The following is a 19,775-nucleotide window of genomic DNA, read 5'->3' as shown; positions in this document are numbered from 1 at the left end:
ACTCAATGCACTCTTTCAGACTTAGGTATTTGTGTTTTACAAAATTCTTTAAGGTTTTCCAGTCTGTCAACCCATCATTTAGTGAAAGGGCTTTGGCTTAGGTAATCTGGTGTTCCACAGAGTCTCCCATTATTTGCAATTTTTTTTTTCTTTTTTTATGGCCACAGCTGCGACATATGGAAGTTCCTGGCCAGGGATCAAATTGGGGCTGCAGCTGCTGGCCCATGCCACAGCCACAGCAATGCCAGATCTGAGTTGCATCTGTGACCTACGCTGAAGCTCATGGCAATGCCGGATCCTTAACTCAATGAGTGAGGCCCCGGATTGAACCCACATCCTCAAAGAGACTAGTCTGGTTCCCAACCTGCTTACCCACAATGGAAACTCCTTGTTTGCTAATGTGAACAGAGTTATCTACCCAGTCATAATTACAGGGTCATTTTTTTCTCTCTAAAAACCTGGAGGACTTGTGGATTCATGTGTTCCTTGTAGCTTTTGCTCCCTTTGTTTAAAGAAAACTGACAGTCAAGACCACGCTGGCATTCAGATGGTGCTGGGTGAGGTTGGTGCCCTTGTGTGAGGAAGGCAGGGAAAGTGGCAGTGAGCACACTGTGTGAGGGTATCTAGGTGGAAAGCCCGAGTTACTTCTGTAACATTCATGGTGCCCCTGTGTTTTCTGCATAGGCCAAAATGCTCCTGGTGGTTTCTGTGCTGCAGCTCCTGCTGTGTTGAGGCTCCCAGTGAAGTGAAAAAAAGTGTGATGGGCAGCTAATGATACGTAACGGAGTTTAGCTGGCTGGAAGTGTGCCCTTTCTTGATCTTTTTGTTTGCTAGATATATCAAAGAATAGGAAGCTGAGATGAAAAAGGAAACATAAAGCTGCAGAGGGAAGGAGCTAACCTTAAAAAGACAGTGGAGTGGAGGCCCCTTACCTTTCTTCCCAAGGTTGTTCCTCCCACCCCCAAGCCCTTTTTTTTTTGTATTGAACCCAAGCTGCAGTTGCAGCCTGGGTCACAGATGCTGGACCCTTAACCCTCTGCATCACAAGGGAACTTCCGCCCAAGGCCTTCTTGAGAGGGGGACATATTTTTATCCGAAACTATTTTTTTTGGTCTTTTTGTCTTTTTAGGGCTGCACCAGCAGCATATTGGAGGTTCCCGGGCAAGGGGTCCAATTGGAGCTGTAGATGCCGGCCTACACCACAGCCACAGCAACGTGGGATCCGAGCTGCACCTGCAACCTACACTGCAGCTCAGGGCAACACTGGATATTTAACACACTGAGGAGGCCAGGGATTGAACCTGTGTCCTCATGGATGCTAGTTGGGTTTGTTAACCACTGAGCCACGACAGGAACTCCCTGAAACTCGATTTTTGTAATTTGGTTAAAAAAAAAAAGCCTGAAATTTTTAATTATTTAAAACTACATAGGGGTATATATCAATGTGATACTTGCTTTCTTGAGAATCCCAGTAAAAGTAAATTAATATCTCTTTTCTTCCCTTTCCTTTTTTCCCCACTCTCTCTTTTTCCGCGAATTAAAGACCCTCCTGCTATGCTAAGGGACGTATAGGAGTTGAGAATGCATCTTGTAAAAATATGAAGCCAGGTGCTTAAGTAAGATCTAGCTTAGCAAGAATGAGCACTAGTTTCTATAGTAAGCTTTCAGGACACAGTTGATTTTTTTCCCCAGAAACCACCCTGAGAACAGCTCCCCTTTATTTCTTCAGGAACAGTGTTGCTACTTATAATATAGCTACCTAATAACTGGAGTAACAATCTGTCCAGGTGCAAGAAGGCATGGTATCCTCATGAGTGTGTGTATGTGTATGTGTGTGTGTCTGTGGATTGGTAGATGTAGGGAGAAAGCATAAATTTTCTGAAATGCTTGCATTCAGACAGCTCATGAGATCCACGTTAGAGATTCCAACCCAGCAATTTCAACAGAGCATTTAACATTAGGCCCATCTTCTCCGGCTGTCTATCTGGCCAGCAGCGCTACCTGTTACTTTCCTCCTCAGCTTTCAGTGAGGGTAGTCTGGGGTGGGAGGTGGGGGCCTTGATAACTCATCTCTGTCACAAGAGGAGTTGTGAGCAGTGGTGGGGAGCCTGCCAGCTCTCTCCCTGCCTAGGAATGGATTACATTAATATTATCAAGTGTCTCATCAGTCAAGCAGCTGTGTTTTACTGAAAGGGCTCCAAACACCTGATTCACTTCTTCCCTAGAAAATAAATTATAATGGCCCCTGTCAGCTGACACCTGTTAGAAGCCTTACAAAGCATTTTTCCTTTGAAAATGTATGAGACTGTCCCTGCCGCTTTTCATAATCTTCTGGGCAAGGCTTTGGGAAATTCTGCTGTCTCGGCCGAACTGATAAAACAACCCTCCCCCTTAGACTGTGGACATTACTGGGTTTTCCCGATCTGTCACTGACTGCCTAGCTCAGCTTAAGTCCGGGAAGCTGCATAAACACCATCTCATCTCCAGCTTCAGTTCTTCAGGAACTAGTCAGGTTCAAAGGGCAGCTGGACTCAGCGTGGGCACTCCCAGCTACAATTCAGAAGGTTCTCTTTGGGTATTTTCAGTGTGAGCCAAGTCGCTCTCCTGTCTTGAGGCTGCCTGGGGTGACAGGGGAAGGGACAGCAAGCAAGACCTTCTTGGTTCGCTGCAGGTAAATGGAACTATCTGAGTACAGCTCGTTTATTTTAGATGGAACAGTAAGAGGTTGGCTCTTGAGTTTTTGATATTATATCCTGCTCCAGAAAAGTGAAGAGAATATCTGTAGTCTAAATCTTTTCCCCCTGTACTTTTCTGTTGTGCATTCTTTACCTCTACCTCAGCATTAGGGACATGGCTGGCCATTTCTGTAAGGATGTAAATCTATATTCTTGGGGTAGGAAAATATATGGGGAGGGTGCACATGTGGATGTTTGTTATGTATTTGTGCACAAAACAAACCTTGTGAAATCAGGAAATGTTCCTTTAGGTTGTTGGTGTGCACGAGTTTCCTCTTTCTTCACTAGGGCCAACTTTGGTGATCCCTGCTTTTGAATCCTGAGTGTGATTGGGTCAGAGGGTGATTATATAAGTGGTATTTTGTGTGTGTATATATAGATTTGGTATGAAGGTGTATACACACACACACACACACATTTATACATGTATTTCTACAGGCATTGGAGATGACCTACTCAGGAAACCATGCTGTGGAAAGTTCTTATAATTATGTTAATGATTCCCATGTTTTTAAAGATCCACTCTTGCATTTTACACACTTCTCTCTGGATTAACCTGAGTCCAATTAACCTGTCAAGAGGGGAAGTGGGCAAGCAGTGGCAGGGAGAGGGTACCCGCATACAGGCCAGCAAGGGAACACTGCACGCCACTGAGGTGGAAATGGGGGTTGGAAAAAGTGTCCTCTCAAATGCAAATTTTCACGAATGACCACAGCACTCCCTAGGAGCGGGAGCTCCCAGGCAAGTAAAAACCTTTGTGGCTGGTTGCATGAATCTTCACTGGGAGCTGGGAATGAACAGCAAAGAGTGAGGAGGCAGTGGGTACGTGAGGACATGCTGGAATAAGAACAGAGCTGCACCGGACCTCCCTCATCCGTTCTGGTTTTACACAGTCTCTCTGCAATTGAGTCACAGTCCCCTAGTCAATCCTTTCAAACAACAGGCCAGGCCACAACACACGTTCCCCCAATAACCAACTCTGCTCTCCTTCAAGTAACGCACAGGGAAAACCACCAGAGTTTTACAAACTCAGTGTTGACTTACTCTCTTTCACACGAAGGAAACAGCACACATTCTTGCCTCACCACAAAATCCTGCCCTGGATAACGGAGACGTGGGTCTCTCTGCCCCAGCTGAGCACGGACTTTTCAACGCTGGAGAGACTGGGAAGCCAGCTCCCGGGCGGCAGCCATCTTCGTCTGCTGCTTTCCCGGTGGACGAGCAGAGCAGCGATGGGCACCGCCTGTTACTGCCAGGCTCTGAGGAGTGAGCTGAGGTTTTGTGGAAGGAATACTGTGCTTGATCTGGGGTTGTCAGGTCCCCCTCTTTATTCAGTCGTGGGTTCTGCAGCCTGTTTCAGCCTGTGTTAGAGGTACCTGCTCACTCACAGCAGCATCAGGGACACGATAGATGGGAGCGAAGAACACAGGCGCTGTCGTTGCTCTTGCCTGGTGTGCTGCAGCTCTGAGCTGCGGCGTGGCTGCAGAATAAGGGGCCGTCCTCTATTTACTTTCTAAACTGATTTTAAAAAGCATGATTTGAGGAAATGAAAAACTTTTCTCTCAACCAATTTAGTCTACCTAATTTTTTTTTTTCCCCTGTTGGTTTCATTTTCTGTTGATAGACCCGAGAAATCACACAAGCTATCAAAAAGAGCTTGGGGGCACTGAATGAAAGAAATGATAATGTCCCATGAATGCTCTGGAAATGTGAACCTTGGAGTGGTTGGCTTGAAGCTAATGTAAAGAAACTGGTGCCTGTGGTCTGCAGTGCGTTCTGTGGGTAGTGAGTCCCAGATGGGGTCCTGAGGGCAGGAGAAACACCCGTGTTGCATGGGCTTTAACCATGCATCACTAAACACAGGCACCACTAGACACAGGACTCAGATACTTTTCTAGGGAACGCACACCTTTCCAAACATCTCTAAACTGTTTCAATCCAAACAGTGTTGTTCAGAGTCAATTTAGTTATATTGGTTGGAGGAACAATGATTTATTTCTTGTCACTGAAGCCCTTTATGACCGCACTGGAAAATGCTTTAAAGAACCACGCCCTTAGGGGGCAAGTCCCACTGAGTGCCTTTACTGGATGGTATTTCTTAGTACAGATCAGGCTCTCTTGGCAGGCATTTTGATTATATATGAGCCCTTAGCATCAAAATACATCTAAAGGACAGTAATGGCTAAGCTTGCCCCCCTTCTTTTGATGATAATGGGACATGCATTGGAACAGTATAGGTTCAGTTTATATAGTCTTGCTGTCCTAGAAGAGCACTAATTTGGTTTGCAATCATTATTTTCTACTTGCATGCTGGGGCAATATAAAAAAAAAACAACCCCTGAAACCCAACCATGGTCACTTCCCCCTGTCCCAAACCAGTATCCATCCAGCCTAGGTGTTACCTTCGAATGTTCCAATAACCCTGTGAGTTTCAGAGAGTGTATTCTAGTTGCGGGTGGGCAAATGCTCCTCTCAGTTTGGCTTGCGGGAATGTTTTGGAGGGCTCCTTTCAGGGCCCCTACAGATCTTCTCCACCCCGCCCATCGTCTTGCAACCTATTCCTAAAACGTCCACCTTATCAGGCAGAATCCCAGCATGTCCAAGGTAGGCTGAAGATCACAGTAATGATGCTATTAGCTCACCTCTTGCACTTAAGAGGTAAAGCTCAGACTGAAGGTTGATGCCCCTCTTCAACTAGGTGCTATAAATATACTAGAGCTATCCCTGAAAAGATGCAGTTGTATTTATACATATATATATGGTTTTATATATATATAATTTTTCTTTGCGTTTGTATACAGGTATGTACTACTCTATAGGTGTGGAAGGAGAGGTATAATACAGGAACAGGCGGGAGTATGTTCATGTGCATCTATATATAATATGTATACTTTATATGTATATATATCTCCTCCATCATTGTTTGCATCATTACAACGAATGCACCTCTGACCAGCAAGGAATACCTGTCAGCGGTGCAGGGGGAGAAGCCCCAAAGGGTCGGATCTCTTTGTATCTTGCATGGAGCCATTTCAGTAGGTGAGGGTGGGAGTAGCCCGTGGAATGAATGGGTCCAGGGTGAACCCATCCCTCCTTGAATCTTCCAAGGAGGGACACTCGAAATGCCCAGGGCTGTGTGCCAGCGGCCTCTTCTCCAGAAGTCAAGGAGCATACAACCCAGAGCAGGGAGGGACTGTCCATGCTGTTGGTTCAAGATATGGCTTTTCCTGCTAGACGGAGACAGGGCACACAAGAATTTTGTCTTCCAGGAGGACGCTGACCACAAGGAACACAAAGTAGAGGCCGAACATGATGAAGCCCAGCACTTTGTTCATCCGCCACTTGCAGAGGGCGATGGAGAGGATGACAAAGAGCAGCATGATGAAGAGGAGGACGATGGCGCAGAAGAGGCCATTGCTGCTGACGGCCACAGGCTGGAATCTGTGAATGATGGTGTACAGCAGCCAGGGCAGCGGAAGCCTGTGAGGGGAGCAGACAGACATATGGAAGAAGGCACAGGACAAAATGTTAAGTTTCTTGGAAACAGGCATCCTGGAAGGCTCACTCTGACTTGGGCATGGTTGGCCCAGGAAATCATAGAAGGAAGTCAGGTGAACTTTAAAAACCTTCATTTATTTTTCTTTTCTTCTTCTTCTTTTTTTTTTGCTTTTTAAGGTCACACCGCAGGCTATGGAGGTTCCCAGGATAGGGGTCCAATCGGAGCTATAGCTGCTGGCCACAGCCACAGCCACAGCAATGCAGCATCCAAGCCACATCTGTGAACTACACCACAGCTCATGGCAATGCTGGATCCTTAACCCACTGAGCAAGGCCAGGGATCAAACCCTCAACTTCAGCGTTTCTAGTCGGATTCGTTTCTGTTGCGCCACAATTGGAACTCTACCTACATCTATTTCTGACCAAATTAGGGAGAACACAGAGAATTTGTTCTATGTTTAAACAAGATCAGAGACATGACAGCTGCAGGTGCTTTCTGAAATTGATTTAAAATAATTTTTGGGGTTTCCTTTCTAATTGAGATTAAAGTGTTATTCTCAGCCCTAAAGAGGTGAACTGGAGGATGGTACAGGGTGAGAGGAGATGATAAATTGAGAAAAGATATAGGAATTAGTGGTGAAAATACCAAATTGTTATTTTTCAAATGGAGACAGAGAATAGTGATGACTTAATTAAAAATCTAAGAGTAAGAAAGAATAAATGTTGATGGGGAAGTGGCCATGATACACATGCAGTTTACTGTGGAAAAGATGGAACAAGCTTTTGACCTAAAAAGGGTCTTTCTGAAAGATCTGAGGAAGACTGTATCTTACATTGGTGATGTGATTTTTTTTTTTTTGGCGGGGGTGGGGTGGGTGCTGTACCTGCAGCTTGTTGAAGTTCCTCGACCAGGGACTGAACCTATGCCACTGCAGCGACAATGCCGGATACCTACCCTGCTGAGCCACCAGGGAACTCCGGTGATGCAATTTTTGAAGACAATATTATGTGTTTTTATACCTGTTCTCTCCCTTTGCATTTAGCTTTGAAAATCTGATAATATCTTCTGTTTCCTATCCAGAGTGGTAATTCTGAAAGGACATCAGAAGAGCTAACTGTTAGGTCCACCACAGGAGTGGGTGAGGACTCTGTGGGGAGGAACATGGCTGAGGACCATGCCTCGGTGGCACATGCATCTCCAAGTGGCTGGTGAGATGCAGCTGAGTTCTAACCACTGAGCCCAATGCTGGAGTGTTGGCTAGGAGATACAGACCCCGCCAGCAGAGCCTCCTGCTAAGCAAATGGCTAAGGGAGATTTAGTCTTGACTGAACCTCAGGGATGTGAAAGAAGAGGTGCCCTTTTGAAACAGAAAGTTTTCCAAACAAAAAGCAAATAACTGGAGAGAAACAGTGCAGTGAATGAGGCAGTGAGTTTATACCTCTGTCTCCTCTGCTGGAGAGAGGGCCTGTGAAGGGGAGCCCACAGGTTATGCATCTTTGAATTCCCAGACATGCAGGTCTCCATCTGGGTGCATGCGATAACCTAGAAAGTGACTGATGAAACTGCCTCTTGGCCATCAGTACAGGTGCTTTGTCCACTACGGCCTGGCTTTAAAATGGGCAGTGGCAGGAGGAGGAAGGGTTTCACAGGGCAGCTCCAGGGAGCAAGATGTAATTCCAGCTCTTAGCAGTAGGGGGCAGACTTGGCATCCTGTGATCAGCTTTGGAGATTAAAATAAGGGGAGGGGAGGGCCTGAGAGTGTGATGATGCTTGTCCTGGGGAACTCCTCTTTACACTTCCCATTGCCTCCCACTGTACTTTTTTTTTTTTTTTTTTGCTTTTTAGGGCCGCACCCATGGCATATGGAGGTTCCCAGGCTTGGGGTCTAATTCAGCCACAGCAATGCCAGATCTGAGCCGCATCTGTGACCTACACCACAACTCATAGCAATGCCAGATCCTTAACCCACTGAGTGAGGCCAAGGATCAAACTCGCAACTTCATGGTTCCATGGCACAGAGTAGGCATCTATTAGTAAACTAGTAAATCAACAATTTCTCGAAGTTTCTTCATAGCTCTCATAATTAGCAATGAAAAAAAGGGTGGTGTTGGTTTGTATCTATGCTTTATATATGCTTATATGTTGGTTTGTATTTATGCTTTATATGTATTTTCTAAATCCTTTACCTTGAGTACGTATTAATCTTATAAGCAGGAAGAAAGTGCTGGTAAGACAGTGAAGAAACTGTTACACTCAACATATTGGTAATGATTTTATAAACTGGTGTAAACTCTTGGGAAAGACCTTTAGGAAAAATATACTACATTGAAATATCTTTAATCCATCAATATTTCTTGAAGGAATTTATCCTAATAAAATAATTAAGAGATATTTCTGAATTAAAGCGTTCATAAAACACCCATTATGTCAGAAAATTGGAAAAAATACAAAGGATACAAAAAATACAAAGGATAATCATTAAACTGAAAGCAACAGGATGGACTATTTTTTTTTTGGTCTTTTTGTCCCTTTTAGGGCCACACCCCTGGCATATGGAGGTTCCCAGGCTAGGGGTCGAATCGGAACTGTAGCTGCTGGCCTATACCACAGCCACAGCAACGCGGGATCCGAGCCGTGTCTGCGACCCATACCACAGCTCATGGCAATGCCAGATCCTTGATCCACTGAGTGAGGCCAGGGATTGAACCTGCAACCTCATGGTTCCTAGTCAGATTTGTTATCACTGAGCCATGACAGGAATGCCCAGGATGGACAATTTTGAAGCCATAGAATGCTAACTATGAGAGCTATGAAGAAACTTAAAGAAATGGTTGATTTACTAGTTTACTAATATATGCCTACTCCGTGCTAGGCATAAATGGCTTTCAAATGGAAAAATAAAAGCTCTTCTAGAAGGTAAAACTGATAATTCACTAAGAAAATTTTGTGAAATATTTGGAAGAAAACCCACAAAAGTTAAATGTTTTGGGGTAGTAGGATTAGGGATGTTTTTTTTAAACCTCAGGCTACAAGATATATATAATTTAAGAACAATGAACAAAAAGAATCTTGCAATTCACTAGAATATTTTTCAAAAACATGACAAAATATGTCTCATAAAACACTTGTAATTTTTCCCAATATATAGGATTTTCTCTTTTTGTACTACAGAATATTTTCTGCTTTTATAAGAGATTGACAGAAAACTACTCAATGTGTGGACAGTGGAACTGAGAAGTACTGTTTATACTAGGGATGTCCTTCCTTTAAAACATATACTTTTTTTGACATTCATTCATTCACTCATTCATCCATCAACCCATCCATCCACCCATCCATCCATCCATCCATCCATCCATCCATCCATCCATCCTACAAACATTTGTCAAGTCACTACCAGGCATCAGACATTGTTAATACATTAGGCTTTGGGGAGTTCTTGTTTTTGGGGAGGCTAGCAGGCAGACTGATCTACATGACCATGACAGGAGTGTGATATACAGAAACTATACAGGAGAACAACCTGCCCAGGTCAGACTTAAGAGAATCAGAGAAGCCAGGATTTGAGTTGACTTTGGAAGGAAAAATTGGAGTTTTCCAGGCAGACAAGCCATGAGGGCTCTTGAGTGAGAGGTGCCAGTAAAGGAAGAAAGCATAATAAGAGGGCATCTTTGGAACTCAGTGGTAAGACAGTGGAAGCTCAGAACAGGGGTTTATGCACAGATAGTACTGGAGTTGAGAGCACAGGCTCTGCTCACATCTCAGCTATCTCATTTACTAGTTGTGTGAACTCTAGGCCCTTCAGTTTCCTTATCTGAAAAGTGGGCATGATAATATATACCTCATAGGATCATGGTGTGGCTTTAATGAATAAAAATGTATGTATGGTGCACATAGTAAGACTGAATGAAAAAACCATTATATCTTAGGTAGTGAAAAGGATAAAAGAGAACAATATTCAAGATGATAAATATTGGAGTTCCCGTCGTGGCACAGTGGTTAACGAATCCGACTAGGAACCCTGGCCTTGCTCAGTGGGTTAAAGATCTGTTGTTGCCGTGAGCTGTGGTGTAGGTTGCAGACGCGGCTGGGATCCTGCGTTGCTGTGGCTCTGGCACAGGCCAGTGGCTATGGCTCTGATTCGACCCCTAGCCTAGGAACCTCCATATGCCATGGGAGCGGCCCAAGAAATCGCAAAAAAAGACAAAAATAAAAAAAAAGATGATAAATATTAATGATAAAGTATATCCATTGTAGTGGTTTTCCAAACTCAAGTGGCAAATTCCCAGTTCTTCTGGGAACATAAGGCTAGTATGTCATGTCTTACTTTCTCAGGGGGCTGCCGTTCAGGGTTATTTCTCAGAGTGATTTGCTGTAAACTTGTTAAATGAAATGACAGAGATAACTTCCTTTCTGAACTGGATCCACTTTAGAGATGATTCATATTGAGAACTTCAGTTTGCTTCACTGAAAGAACAGATCTCATCTTCTTTCAGAAAACCTAGAATATCTTCATGAGCACAGATAAAGAAATGATAATGCTAAACCTGCCAGCATTTTTCAAGGAAGGAGACAGAATATTTTTTCCAGGCCCATGTTTGTTCCAGTCTGCTTTCTGATCCAAATCTCATCTGTGGCTGGTAGGGACTTTAATTGGAATTGGGACATGGAAAAAAAAAATACAGCAAATATACCAGGGTATCTTAGTTACATCTGAATGTTGAATATTCATAACATGTAGCTAATGATGTTTTATAGGTGAGATTCTTCTTTAAGTATTTCCTACAACACCCACTCTATAGGCAAGTATGTGTTTCTGCCTATCTAGGGATAACTTATTCTTCATGAAATTCTTTGAAAATGAAAAATCCAACTGGTCAAATTGATTGGCTGCCTAGGTATTGGTTGGCTTTGGGCTCTGAGATCCTGGTAATGTCTTCACAGCTTCTAAGAAGACAAAACCAGTGGTGGAGCTGTTGTATACCTTTATATAACTAGCTCTACTCACCCTACAGTGATGTCAAAAATGTTGCTTCCAACAGAGCTGGATACAGCCATGTCCCCGAGTCCCTTCCGGGCCACTATGACGCTGGTGATCAGATCAGGGATGGAGGTCCCAGCAGCCAAGATGGTCAGACCCATAATCTCTTCACTAATGCCAATTGTCTCTCCAACCTAAAAGTGATGACAGGGACAAACATATGAGTGTTTGAAGTCACAAAACCGTCAAAACCACTAATGTTTCAATGCAACTCCCCCCGTCCCCTTTTTAGGGCTGTACCTGTGGCATATGGAAGTTCCTGGGCCAGGGATCAATCAGAGCTGCAGCTACTAACCTATGCCACAGCCACAGCAACATCAAATCCAAGCTGCATTTGTGACCTACGCTGCATCTTGCAGCAGCGTCAGATCCTTAACCCACTGAGCGAGGTCAGGGATTGAACCTGTGTCCTCATGGATATTAGCTGGGTTCTTTACCCACCGAATCACAAGAGGAACTCCACTAACTCCCTTTGAATGAGTTATTACTCTATTCTGTGCTGAGTGTTGAGATAATATCAAAGAATAAAACACAACTGTTGCCAGAGTGGATTCTATACTTTAATGATATTCAGACTGGAGACATCAGGAATGTTCACATGAGGATTAAACAGACAATCTCAAAAAAGAGCTACAGAGGATGAGAGTGCAGCCTCTTTTTTTTTTTTTTTATTAAGACCAGGCAGGGGAAGCAGAAGATCAGAATTATAAATGTCAGTTGGTCACTGGCTCCAGAGGCCAGTGCCAGATAATGGCACCAAACCCTATAGCAGATTTGCCCCTGGATTTAGCATCAAAAGTTAAGGATTGACACCCAGTGTCCTGTTTTCCTTAATATCTCCTAGCATCTATAAGCCAATCTTAACCACTTGTAGACTCTAGCATTTCCACAGAAAACTTGACTTTCAGTGTTTTTGGACTTGGTAACACAGGACTGTAAATCAGCAAGGCAGCCAAGGGAGAAAGCAACAGTTAGGGAATTAGAGGACCTTGGTCTAAGGTCTGGCTCCGGCACTTATTAAGTACTTGACCTAATGTTAACTGAACCAGTTGGACAATATCTTTGATACTTGCTTTCTTTTTCTTTCTTTTTTTTTTTTTTCTCTTCCAGTTTTATTGAGATATAATTGACATACAGCACTGCATAAGGTTAATGTACAGGGCGTAATGACTTGACTTATATGCATCGTGAACTGATTATCACATCAGTTTAGTGAACATCCATCCTCTCATATAGACACAGAATTAAAGAAATAGAAAAAAAAATTTTCCTTGTGATGAGAACCCTTAGGATTGACTCGCTTAACAACTTTCATATTTAACATACAGTTGTGTTAATTGTATTTTGATTCATAAAATGTGGATGATAATACTTACCTTACAGGGTGGTTGGCCATGAAGACTAAATTATAGTATATGGAAAAATCCTTTGTAAATAGTATGTCATTATTAAAAAGTGACAGAAGGCATTTATTATATTCTTCAGATCTTTGGCTTTGAAGACTGATGACTTTGATTTTGGACCATTGGTCTAGCCTTAGATGGAAGCTCTCCACTCTCTTGAGCAACTTGTTTTGTCTTCTTGTTGTCTTTCTTTTAAAAGCTTTATGTGTTTTCTGGAGTGGTGAACTGCAGTTCTGAAAACCTTTGAGACAATGCTTTTGATTTGGTTTCCTACCTGTTAACGTCCAGCATTTTTTGAAAAAATGTAAAGGGCCAAAGTAGCATGTAAGGATAAAGGCTTCGGGGAATAGAATAAACCTATTTCTAAATCTCTGTTTTGATTTATAAGCAATAGCCTGGTTCTCACTAGCTTAAAAGCATAGTTGGGGAGTTCCCATCATGGCTCAGCAGTTAACGAACCCTACTAGTATTCATGAGGACACAGGTTTGATCCCTGGCCTTACTCATTGGGTTGGGTATCCAGCATTGCTGAGAGCTGTGGTGTAGGTCACAGGCACTGCTGCTCAGATCCCACATTGCTGTGGCAATGGTGTAAGCTTGCGGCTACAGCTCTGATTCAAGCCCTAGCCTGGGAACCTCCATATTCCATGGGTGCAGCCTTAAAAAGACAAAAAAAAAAAAAAAAGACAAAAAAAAAAAAAGCAGAGTTGTGAGCTATTTTTATTTTGATGGTCATACCTACTCTAGAGCCTGGTGAACTGAACCAGTTTACCTGTCCTTGTGGTGCACAGACTCGCTGCTCCCATTAGAAAGTAACATTTACGTGAGGAAGGTCGTGGCCTCTACTGATACGCAGAACATAGCCTGGTATATGATGGGCTCTCAATGCCTATTTGCTGAATAAGCAAATCAGCCTGCATACTTAAGGTGATTTTACTAGCATGATTTCCACTGATTCTCCTAGAAAAAGTTAAAAAAGAGTTTTGTACAGGAGGGACCTATTTGAGCAAAATATTCTCTCTGATGACATTTTCTGTTAGATTTGGAGTGAAACATTTTCTAAGACTGTGGAGATGCTGACTGTTACCTTCAAATAGTTCCAAAGTATCTAATATAGTCTTGCCAATTTAAATTCTTGGAGTTCTAAAGCAGTGACTATTTAAAAATCCAATTAATTATGGAGTTTGAATGCCACTATTGACAGAGAAATGTGGACACTGAAAAGAGATGTTATGGTGGCGTGATTAAGAGTGCTGGCATGGGGTATAAGAGCTCTGGGTGTAAATCCTAGCCTGCCACTCCTCATGCACAATGGCCAACTTCTCTGAGTCTCAGTCTTTCTCATATGTGAGTTGGGGATGATAATATCTACCCTCAGAGTTTCTGGGTTGATTTTATGTAATGATGCATGTAAAGCAAATAGCAAATAGTGTCAGGCATAAAGTAAATGTTCAATAAATATCAGCTATGCTAACTCAGACATTACTCCTCCTTTTCCAGTGTAATAGGGTGCAACCCTCAGGGGTCTGGCAGCAGGGACAGAAGATGGCTTAGCAGGGTCAGTCTACAACATGGGAAATCATAGGAATCAGGAAGGATTTTCACTGTACATCAAACCCCTGATGAATCTGGGTGGCTCCAGAAACACTTTCACTGAAGAACTAGTCTTTATAAGCTCATTTTGAGTCTATTTCACTGACAGTGTTTTTTTGACGAGTTAGAGGCAAGGTGATGGCTCATGGATAGGACGGTACTCTGATCAAATCAGGAGCATAAGGAGTCTGGAGCTAGAAAGGACATCAGTCGTCTCTTAGGGGAATTTCTTTGTTTTCAAATAGAAATAAATAATGGGGGAGTTTCTGTTGTGGCTCAGCAGGTTAAGAACCTAACTAATATTCACAAGGATGCATGCGGGTTTGATCCCAGGCCTTACTCGGTGGGTTAAGGATCGTCCGTTGCCATGATCTGTGGTGTAGGTCACAGATGTGGCTCGGATCCCGTGTTGCTGTGGTTGTGGCATAGGCCAGCAGCTATAGCTCTGATTTGACCCCTAGCCTGGGAACTTCCATGTGCTACAGGTGTGGGCCCCCCTAAAAAAGAAATAATGGGGTCACTCAGAATCCATATCCTGTGCTGCTCTAATACTCCATGATGCTGTTAGTTGCCTTGGTTTAATGAGGATCTGCAAAAATGTCACTTTGGCTAAAGGAGACATGAGGTTGTATTTGACTCTTAGAATTAACTTAGAATTAACGTCTAATTAACTAGATGTGGGATAGATTTTAATCACAGGTTTTTAATCACTCATGAAATTTACTAAGACAAAGATTCATGATATAAAACAAAAACACCCCCCCAAAAAAAACTAAAGGAAAATATGCATAAAGTGTTTTATGTGAAGGGCATTTATTTTTGCCAAACAGTAGCCAAATAATTATATGAAATAGCATTTATTAGTAGTAAAACTGTAGATAATGAAATGGTCATGCACTAAATGATGTGCTTGTTATCTTTATAGACTTTTTGGTTCAAAAGTACAAACAACAGAATTACAGCTACAGGCTTAGGACAGAATCTGCTATTTTGATCAGCTGTCTGGATTTTTTTTTTTTTTTCCTTTTAGGGCCGCACCTGTGGCATGTGGAAGTTCCCAGGCTAGGAGTCAAAGAACAGCTGCAGCTGTAGGCCTACACCACAACCACAGCAATGTGGGATCTCAGCCATAACTACAACCTATACCACAGCTTGTGGCAACAATGAGTGAGGCCAGGGATCGAACCAGCATCCTTAAGGATACTAGCTGGGTTCGCTATGGCTGAGCCACAATGGGAACTCTCTGTGTTTGTATTTTTCTATGAGAATGAAAAGGAAACAAGATAGTGGAATTAAGATATTCATTAAAAAGTAAAAAAGATAGAAACTTGTAGGATGATGTTTTCTAGGATGGCTAAGGAGAAATATCTAGAAAACATATTATAGCAAGTGAGAGAACATCGCTTTTCCTATTTATTTACGTATGTATGTCTTTTTAGGCCACACCTGCAGCATAAGGAGGTTCCCAGGCTAGGGGTGGAACTGGAGCTACAGTGCTGGTCTATACCACAGCCACAGCATCATGGGATCTGAGCCGCTTCTATGAGCTACGCCACAGCTCATGGCAATGCTGTGTCCTTTACACACTGAGTGAGGCCAGGGATCAAACCTTTGTCCTCACGGTTACTAGTCATATTTGTTACCATTGTGCCAAGTGGGAACTCCACCTTATTTTTCTTTATCAATACACGGGAGAATAAAAATGATTATTAGGGAAGGCTATTATATATAAGTGGCAAACAGTCCTTTTAGCCTAGATATCTGGAGGCTGAGAAGTAGCTTACCTTCTGCAATTTCTGCTGAGTGATGGTAGCAAATATCTCCCAATGAATGTAAAAAGTAATGACTCTGAGGCAGAGAGAACTTCTTCAAGGGGCTGATGATTTTTGGAAATATCAAGGAAGAGTAATCTGATGTCAAGTGTCAGTAAAATAACTGTGATAGGAATAGTACAAAATATCATACAGGAATAGTGCTTGATTTATCAAGCCAGTAGTTTCAGTGGATTTTGTTAGTGATGAAAGACAGTGACACAGAAAAAATAGTGATGTTATTTCTAAAAAGGTTAAGGTGTAGTTTCCATACAGTAAAATTCACCCTTTTACAAAAGTGTATAGTTCTGTGAGTTTTGACAGATGTATGCCGTCTATTTCTTCACATCCTCATTAACACATGGCATTGTCTGTCTTTTTGGTTATGGTCACTCTAATGGTTGTGAAGTGGTGTCATTCATTCATTCACTCATTCTTTTTAGGACTGAACCTGTGGCATGTGGAAGTTCCTGGGCTAGGGATCGAATCAGAACTGCAGTGGCTGGCCTGCATTACAACCACAGCAACGCTGGATCTTTAACCTACTGATTGAGGCCAGGGATCAAACTCCTATCCTCATGGACACTATGCTGGGTCTCTAACTGGCAGAGCCCCAACAGGAACTCCACTATGTTTATTTTTAAACAATTTTATTGATACATAATTCACACACCCTAAAAGCTAGCCATTTAAAGTGTACATTAAATAGTTTTTAGCATATTTATAAAGTTGTGCAACTATTACTATAATTTACTTCCCATTTCCCTCCAACCTCCCCAACCCTAGGCAACTGTTGCCTACCTTCTGTCTAGAGATTTGCCTATTACTCACATTTCACATAAATGGAATCCTACAACATGTGATCTCTTGATCGCTTTTTTTTTCCCTGTACCACAGCAGCAACAATGCCAGATCCTTAAGCTGCTGAGCCACCGGGGAACTCCCTGGCCTTTTTCACTTAACATAACATTTTAGAGGTTTGTTCACACTGTAGCATCTATCAGTATTTCATTCCTTTTTATCATAGAACAATATTCCAGTGTGTGGATATATCACATTTTATATATCCATTCATCAGTTGAGAGATATTTGGGTTGTTTCTACTTTTTGCAGTTATGAATAATGTAGCTGTGAACATTTGTGTATAAATTGTATGGATGTTTTCATTTCTCTTGGGTATATAGGTAGTGGAATCACTGAATCCTGTGATAATCCTATGCTTAATGACTCATGGAACTGCCAAACTGTTTACAAAGTAGCTGTGCCATTTGATATTCTTACCTGAAATACATAAGGGTTCCAATTTCTATACATCCTCTCTAACACTTGTTATTCTCTTTTTGATTACATTTGAGTGAGTGTGAAGTGGTATCACCTTGTGGCTTTAGTTTGCATTCTCTAAGGAATAATGCTATTGAATATCTTTTCTTATGCTTATTAGCCACCTGTGTACCTTCATGGGTGAAATACCTACTCAAATCTTTTTTCTCTCTTAAACATTAAGATGCTTATAGATCCTTACCTTTTTATTACTGAGCTTTAAGAACTTTTTATATACTCTAAATACAAGTGCTTTTGTCAGAGATATGATTGGCAAATATTTTCTCTCAGTCTGTAGTTTGTTTTTTTCATGTTTTAATGGTGTTTTTTTGAAGAGCGAAAGTTTTAACTGTGATGATATCTAATTTAACCATATATTTTTCTTTCTGTCCCTCTTTTTTTTTTTTGTCTTTTTAGGGCCACACCTGTGGCATGTGGAGGTTCCCAGGCTAGGGGTCCAATAGGAGCTGTAGCTGCCAGCCTATGCCACAAGCACAGCAACGAGGGATCTGAGCCCATCTGCCACCTACACTACAGCTCATGGCAACACCAGATCCTTAACCCATTGAGCAAGGCCAGGGATTGAACCCGCATCCTCAGGGATACCAATCAGATTTGATTCCAGTGAGCTACGACAAGAACTCCATTTTTTTTTTCTTTTTGGACCATGCTTTGGTGTTACATTATAGAACTCTTTGCCTATCCCATGGTCATGTAGATTTTCTGTTTTCTTCTAGATGTTTTTTAGTTTTAGCTCTTATATTTAGAACTATAATGCATTTTGAGTTTTTTTTTCTATTTGGGAAAATTAATTAAAAACTTTAATTTCAACATATTAAAAACCTAAATGTAAATGGCAGAATTTAAAACTGTTATGGATAAACGTAGGTCAATCTGCTTATGAATATGAGTAGCGCATTAGGTAGAATGACAAGATTACACGTTAACAAAAAAAATCCAAAATTGCAATGGCTTATATCTATCACTTGCTTATTTCTTTCTCTAATAACATCTTTGATGGTCCAGGAAGGTCTCTGAAGACAGATGTCCTCAAAGAGGCAACACAGCTATGCAAGCTGACAGGTCAGGTCCAACTTATATATTTGTGGTTGTTGTTATTCATATATAATATTCCACTGCCAAACCCAAAGTCACGAAGATTTACCTACCCCCTATGTTTTCTTCTAAGAGTTTTATAGTTTTCACTCTTATATTTAGCTCTTTAGTCTATTTTGACTACTTTTTCTGTTTTATTTACTTATTTTTTGATGGGTGAATTTTATTTTTACTTTTTTTTATCTTTGGGACACACCTGCGGCATATGGAGGTTCCCAGGTTAAGGGTCGAATCGGAGCTGTGGACTCTGGCTGAAGCCACAGCCACAGCAACACCAGATCTGAGCCGTGTTTGTGACCTATACCATAGCTCATGGCAACGCCAGATCCTTAACCCACTGAGCAAGGCCAGGGATCAAACCTGCATCCTCATGGATACTAGTCGGATTCATTTCTGCTGAGCCATGATAGGAACTCCCTGATGGGTGAATTTTAAAATTCAATTTACTTTAATTTTTATTTTATATTGGGGTACAGCTGATTTACAATGTTGTGTTAGTGTCAGGTGTACAACAAAGTGATTCAGTTATACATTTACATATATGCATTCTTTTTCAGAGTCTTTCCCCACATAGGTTATTATGGAATATTGAGTAGAGTTCCCTGTGCTATACAGTAGGTCCTTGTTGATTATCTATTTTATATATAGTAGTTTGAGTTAATTTTAGAATACTGTGTGTGACAAAGGTCTAAGTTAATTTATTTTCGCATATAGAAATTATTCCAGTATCATTTGTTGAGAACTCTATACACATATGTACTCGGTGTATATCTCCTTATTTCAACTTGCTATATTTTATTTCTGTTAAGAAGTATAATAATTTAAAGACTATATATGACAAAGAATACAAGCGGGCAGTTGGGATTTCTGTAGTTTATAATAGAGATTAGAAGCATGAGTTTTGGAGCTGCAGAGTCTTGGGTTAGAATCTTAGTTCTACTATTTACTACCTATATGATCCTGAGCATTTTAAAAAATTAGCTCTAAGCTTAAATCTTTACCTGTAAATTGTGGATAATACTAGTACCTCCCTCATAGAATTTATAACCATGTACAAGGACAAAGGGATATGAATTGCCCAGCATGTAGTACACATTCAGTCAATAATGGTTACTGTTATTATCTCTGAGAACATAAAATATTTTCATCTCATTTCTCCCTTTATGTGTTACAACAAACAATTCCTGAGAGTTTATTCTGGTGATGGGCATTATGACTGCTATTGAGTTAAAAATAGTAAAAATGAAATACATTCTC

At 41.6% G+C, this 19,775-nt stretch overlaps 1 protein-coding gene across 5 annotated transcripts in view; it reads right to left on the bottom strand.

The window, feature by feature from the left end:
- Nucleotides 1-1,086: 1,086 nt before the first annotated feature.
- Nucleotides 1,087-19,775, bottom strand: part of SLC24A2 (solute carrier family 24 member 2) — a 274,386-nt gene continuing 255,697 nt past the window's right edge. For 4 of the 5 annotated variants that reach the window (XM_021078223.2, XM_021078320.2, XM_021078277.2 and 1 more), the window contains 2 exons: nucleotides 11,243-11,409; nucleotides 1,087-6,215 (listed from right to left, as the gene is read on the bottom strand). In XM_021078223.2, the coding sequence (XP_020933882.1) occupies nucleotides 5,966-6,215; nucleotides 11,243-11,409 (417 nt within the window). In that variant the 3' untranslated portion in view covers nucleotides 1,087-5,965. 5 annotated transcript variants of the gene reach the window in all.

This window comes from Sus scrofa, chromosome 1, assembly GCF_054392235.1.
Source record: "Sus scrofa isolate SSC_HxYL_T2T_F1_AM1 chromosome 1, Sscrofa_HxYL_maternal_Yorkshire_Landrace_v2.0, whole genome shotgun sequence".
In the NCBI taxonomy this organism is placed as follows: domain Eukaryota; kingdom Metazoa; phylum Chordata; class Mammalia; order Artiodactyla; family Suidae; genus Sus; species Sus scrofa.
Note: the sequence above shows the minus strand (reverse complement) of the source record. Positions and strands in the feature narration are given on the sequence as shown.